At 40.8% G+C, this 5,145-nt stretch overlaps 1 protein-coding gene across 1 annotated transcript; it reads left to right on the forward strand.

The window, feature by feature from the left end:
• Positions 1 to 207: 207 nt before the first annotated feature.
• On the forward strand, positions 208 to 3,874 carry LOC146389109 (prostaglandin E2 receptor EP1 subtype-like). The gene is made up of 3 exons (XM_084926784.1): positions 208 to 407; positions 1,688 to 2,610; positions 3,051 to 3,874. Exons 2-3 carry the CDS (start codon positions 1,735 to 1,737, stop codon positions 3,327 to 3,329), a joined length of 1,155 nt encoding a protein of 384 aa, XP_084782910.1. The 5' UTR covers positions 208 to 407; positions 1,688 to 1,734; the 3' UTR covers positions 3,330 to 3,874.
• The last annotated feature ends 1,271 nt before the right edge of the window (positions 3,875 to 5,145 follow it).

Raw genomic sequence — 5,145 nt, forward strand, 5'->3', positions numbered from 1 at the left:
ATTGTTTGGTGAGGTGGAGCCCGAGACAGCCGGATTTTAAAATATTCATATGTGGGACATGGGATTTCTAGCCCGTTCATTCCTTGCACTCATGAAAGTCTGTCTGTCTGCAGGAAATAAGTGATTTTCAATGACTAAGACTCCCAGAGGCGGTGTGTGCACGGTGCAGCTCTTTAGTATAAAAGCAGCCAGTCGCACTCACGCCTCACAGAGAACATGCTTGTGCAATGCAACAGAGAGGCTGCTTGTTCTGAGAGAGGAGCTCATTACGTAGTTTTCTAATGAGGAAACACTCCAGGTGAAGGAGTCATCGTTCTCGGGCGCAAAACAAGACAAAATAAAAAACAGCTTGGATTAACGTGCTTTCACATGCATCGAATCATTCCCATGGATTTTACATTGCACAGGTAAGCAGAGTAGCTTTTAAAATGTTAACTTTACATGAAAAATGTGTGTGTGTTTTGTTCTTCTTTTATATCAGAAGATAGAAAACCTATGACTGCCCACTTTAAAGCAAACTCTTTAAAAATGTAAAAGAAACGACTAAACTAAACTTCTGTGTGTCCTTATGGGCTTTCAGCATTTTTTAATAGTTCTTGTTTTACTCATGTTTCTGATGATATGTTAGCAGGCACAGAATAATATGGGGTTCAGATAAAGAAACAAACCACAACTAAATCTTTAAATGTCTTTTGATGGACAGACGGACTCTCAAAGTGTTTAGATTAGAAGACATAATTTTTCTCCCCTGTGTATAGATTGCTGTCTCTGCAGCATGCGCGAGTCTGCATGTATGATTTCCTCTGTTTTGATTTAACCTAGTGATAGTTTTGTTGCTGCCTCTGCTGTACTGTAACTACACTTTAAAGGAATGTGTGTAGCAGTGTCTTGATGGCTGTCAGAACTTGTTCAGACTTCTCTTCTCGACTGGTATGAAAAGATAAGTGAGGCTATTTGCTCCGAGCCGTCTGAGGGTGCCCAGAACAAATTTGTGACTCTCGAAATGTAAGTCACATTATCCCGAGCACCTTTCACCCGCTCTAACTGAGAAGACAGTAAATAAAAAGTTGTTGTTATTTTAACGCTGTTCCCATGTACACACACCTGCTGGTCCTCCAGGGGTACGTGGTGATTAAACACGTGAAAGAGCAGTTTGAATGTTCTCAGAGAGCAAGTAGAGGGCGGACTGGGTGTGGATCTTGAGGATTAGGGTGTTTGTTTGGGTTTTCTTTTTTTTTTATTTAAACTATTGGCCAGCTGTGATGCTTACCAGTGGTATAAACAGCTGCAACGAGTTTATGCTGCTCGGTCATAGTGGATTTATGTGGTGGTGGACAGTCATGCATAATGATTTGCATAATTTAGACAAGTTGGAGCATCGTTCAGGTCATATGTATTCTTCAGATGTTCAGTCTGGGTGGGATAGAAATGTTACAGCTGAAAAAAATCCTAAAATTATCAACTGGATTGAAAGTAAAAATCAGAACTTGTTTAAGGTTTTTTTTTTCTTCCCCTCATGAATCGGTCAGTTTTGAGACACTGGTTAGATATCTGGTGGTTTGTGCAGTTACAGTTGTTATTCCTCAAAAATGAATTAAATTAGGAAGCTTTTGAGTCTCACGTTTATGCTTGTAAGTCAGAGGGAAGACCCTAAGAACATGCTAACAATCCTTTTTTCCCCTCTCAGTGTGTCCACAGCTAAAAGACCCACATCAGTTCGAGAGTCCGGTGGTGATGCTGGCAATGCACCACTCCAACTCCTCAGGCATTAGTGCCTTACTTCCCTTCTCTAACCACACCGCCGTGGCAAAAGAGCCTAAGATGGAGGCCGTAGTAACAAAAAACACCACCCAACCCCGAAACAACCCCACAGCTGCTGGCCTAACTATGACACTGGGCATCATTTTCAATGTGGTAGCCCTCATCATTCTTGTCAAGGCTTACAACCGTTTCCGTCGGCGGACAAAGGCGTCGTTTCTGCTCTTTGCAAGCTCCCTGGTTGCCACAGATCTGGCTGGACATGTTATCCCCGGGTCCCTGGTGTTGAGTAGATACTCTACAAGCACAGAGGCAGAAGCCGGCCTGGGCTCTAGTTTTCAAGATAATTCTACAGATCAAGACGCCTCCTGCTTGTTTCTGGGGGGCTGCATGGTGTTTTTTGGCCTGTGCCCACTCTTCCTAGGCTGTGCCATGGCCGCCGAGCGCTGCCTGGGCATCACCAGTCCTTTGCTGCATGCTCGTCTGGTGACCACAGCTCGGACAAAGATGGCGCTAATACTGATCTGGCTCCTAGCTTTGTGTGTAGCACTTCTACCTTTCATCAGTCTTGGTGATTATACATCCCAGTTCCCAGGGACTTGGTGCTTTATCAGGGTGATGGAGGGCACTAAAGCCACAGATCTGGCCTTTATGATATTATTCTCTGGACTGGCTTTGAGCTCGCTGGGCCTGGCCTTTGTGTGCAACACCATCAGCGGGATCACACTGGTGAGAGCCCGGCTAAAGAGATCCTGCTCCCAGCGGTACCCGACCAGGTCTCATGACACGGAGATGGTGGTCCAGCTGGTCGGAATCATGGTCACTTCCAGCATCTGCTGGAGCCCTCTGCTGGTGAGTGTGCGGGACCTTTGATCACGTTTGACAGAGCTAGAGTCAATACTGATGCAGTATATGATAAAGGTGTGAATTTTCAAAACACAGTTTCAAGTTTTAGTTTTAATTTCAACATTTAGCACCAATATGAGTTTTTAAAACTTGTATTTTTCTCTTATATTGTCATTTGAAGGCACCATTAAGTGTGTATATATATATATATATATATATATATATATATATATATATATATATATATATATATATATATAGCGAGAGAGAGAGAGAGAGAACAAGGTAGATTTTTTTAATTGGACTCTACACCAGACTGTTTGATGAAAGTTGTGATGTTGGCTTAAATATTGCTTTATACGTGTTCGAAGATAAATGAGCTCACATAACTTTGCATGTATTTGTTATGAGCCTAAAGGTTCTTCTTTTTTTCTTCTTTTTTTTAGATCTTTGGATTGATATCAGCTGTACGCTCCTACACCAGCTCCACATTTAGTGACAAAGAGACTTACAAACATCTCATGATGACAGGTGTCCGAATGGCCACCTGCAATCAGATCCTGGACCCGTGGGTTTATATCCTGCTGAGACGTGCCATCCTCAGAAAAATCTACCGCATCACTAAAAAGCAGGCCAGCTTCAAGGGAAGCACTCTCCGGCGCTGGGATTTCGGCTCCTTTCAGAACTCAGAGAAAAAAAAAGTTGATCCCAAAAGTTTTAAATAAAAACAGCATAAGCCGCCCCGGTTTAAATAAAACTGTTATTGTGAGTGGGGATGTCAAATGTTCTGAGCTGGACGATCACCTACTGCCTAAGGAGAACCTCTTGTGGTTTTACAAGGGAAAAAATGCTGACTACGGTAAAGAGAAGAGTTTGTCCTGCTTGAAAGCAGATGTAAAAAATGAAAAAGACACTATGAGCAGGACTCTTCCGTGTTCCCATTTCCTAAAGTAAAGACTATTTAGTCTTAAAGAAAACATCTCAACTAAAAAGTTTGGCCTTTGATGTTGTCTTTTTCTTTTACTTCTCTGAGGTAATGTAAATGACTTGTGTAAATGCTTAGGCAACAGCAAAAAGATGTGAAAAACTCCACGTATGTGCACAGTGGAGGGTTGTGACATGAATGTGAATAAGCGTCTTTACTGTGTATTTGTTAATGTATCAGTAGTGTATCTACTTTCCCCCGAGTGTCCAGGGGCTGAAGTGAAGCTATGTGCTGCAAAAGCTAACTGAATGTGACACTGTGTTTTCTTTTTTTAAAGGGAATGTAATAAAAAGTTATATTGTCTCATTTTAAATTTTCATTTTGATCATTTTTGTACAAGATGTGAAAAAGTTTCCTTTATTTATAAAATATTTCCCAAAATTTAGTTTATAATGGCAGTTATTGTGAATGTTTTAGGTTCAGTTTCAAATTTAGACTTAGCCTTTAAACCTTATTTTGGGCAGTAAACCACAATGTTTTTGCCAGGAGATCAAATCACAGCAAGCAACAGGTTAGCTTAGCTTAGCACATCAGATAGCTCACTCTGTCCAAATTTTTTGAAACCAGCACAGATTTCTTTGCTCTTACAATAAAATAAAAGCTTCGATTTGTGGAGGGGGGTAGTGTCTTAAGCCTACAATATAGAGTGACTTGATGCTCTTGACCTGAACTTATAACGTGCGGTGGAGATGGATAGCGAATGAGTAACAGCTTCTAACTTCCCACAAGCACTCATTTATTTAAAATATCAAAAATAAAAGTGCTACCTCTACCACACATTACTTGAGAGCACTCTAGTCCGCGTACCCACGTAAGAATCCATTACAGAGATGGTAGAAGAAGAACAAAAACGGGGGTGACGCACCAGTCATGAGACAGGAGGCGCCGCCATGCGGCGATACACTGCATTACAACAGCAACTGTTACAAACTGAAAACCTTTAATGTTAATTAGTGAACATTAGCTTTTAAAGTCTACAGTAAAGTTAAAGACAGTAGCAACAAAGAGGGAAAGTGAATCTTTAACATATAAATTTTATGTAGGTTAATCTGCTGTGAAGCGGTCAGGGCTGCACAGCAAAAGAACAACAAAAATAAATAAATGCTGTTCAAACAGTTTTGTGCATTCCAGAGCAAAAGGGAGGTGTCTGCTACCACTCTAAACTCCTCAGGGTCAAAAGTTAAAAGATCTCAGTTTAACCACTCGTTATCTTATGGGAACAGAGTCATTCAGTCTGTGTTAGAATTTTCCATCACAGCCTTAATGGGACTGTTAGTCTGATTTTGCACTTTTGGACAAACTCAAACAAGCTGTTTGTTATCTGTTATCTTTTTGCTAACCCACATATGGGTTCTTACATCATATAAATGAGAGAAGTGTAATTTTAAGAGTTGGAAAACCTTAGAAATGGCAGTGGTTCATGTGGATATATATTTCCCTAAAAGGTAAACTATGTGTTGTTGCAACACAACTGGTGACCTACCCAGTGTGTACCCTGCCTCTCACCCCATGATAGATTTTTTTATATGCGTCGCAATAATATATTTTTTATAAAG

This window comes from Perissodus microlepis, chromosome 4 (assembly GCF_051167445.1).
Source record: "Perissodus microlepis isolate ML-2025 ecotype Zambia chromosome 4, ASM5116744v1, whole genome shotgun sequence".
NCBI classification, from domain to species: Eukaryota; Metazoa; Chordata; class Actinopteri; order Cichliformes; family Cichlidae; genus Perissodus; species Perissodus microlepis.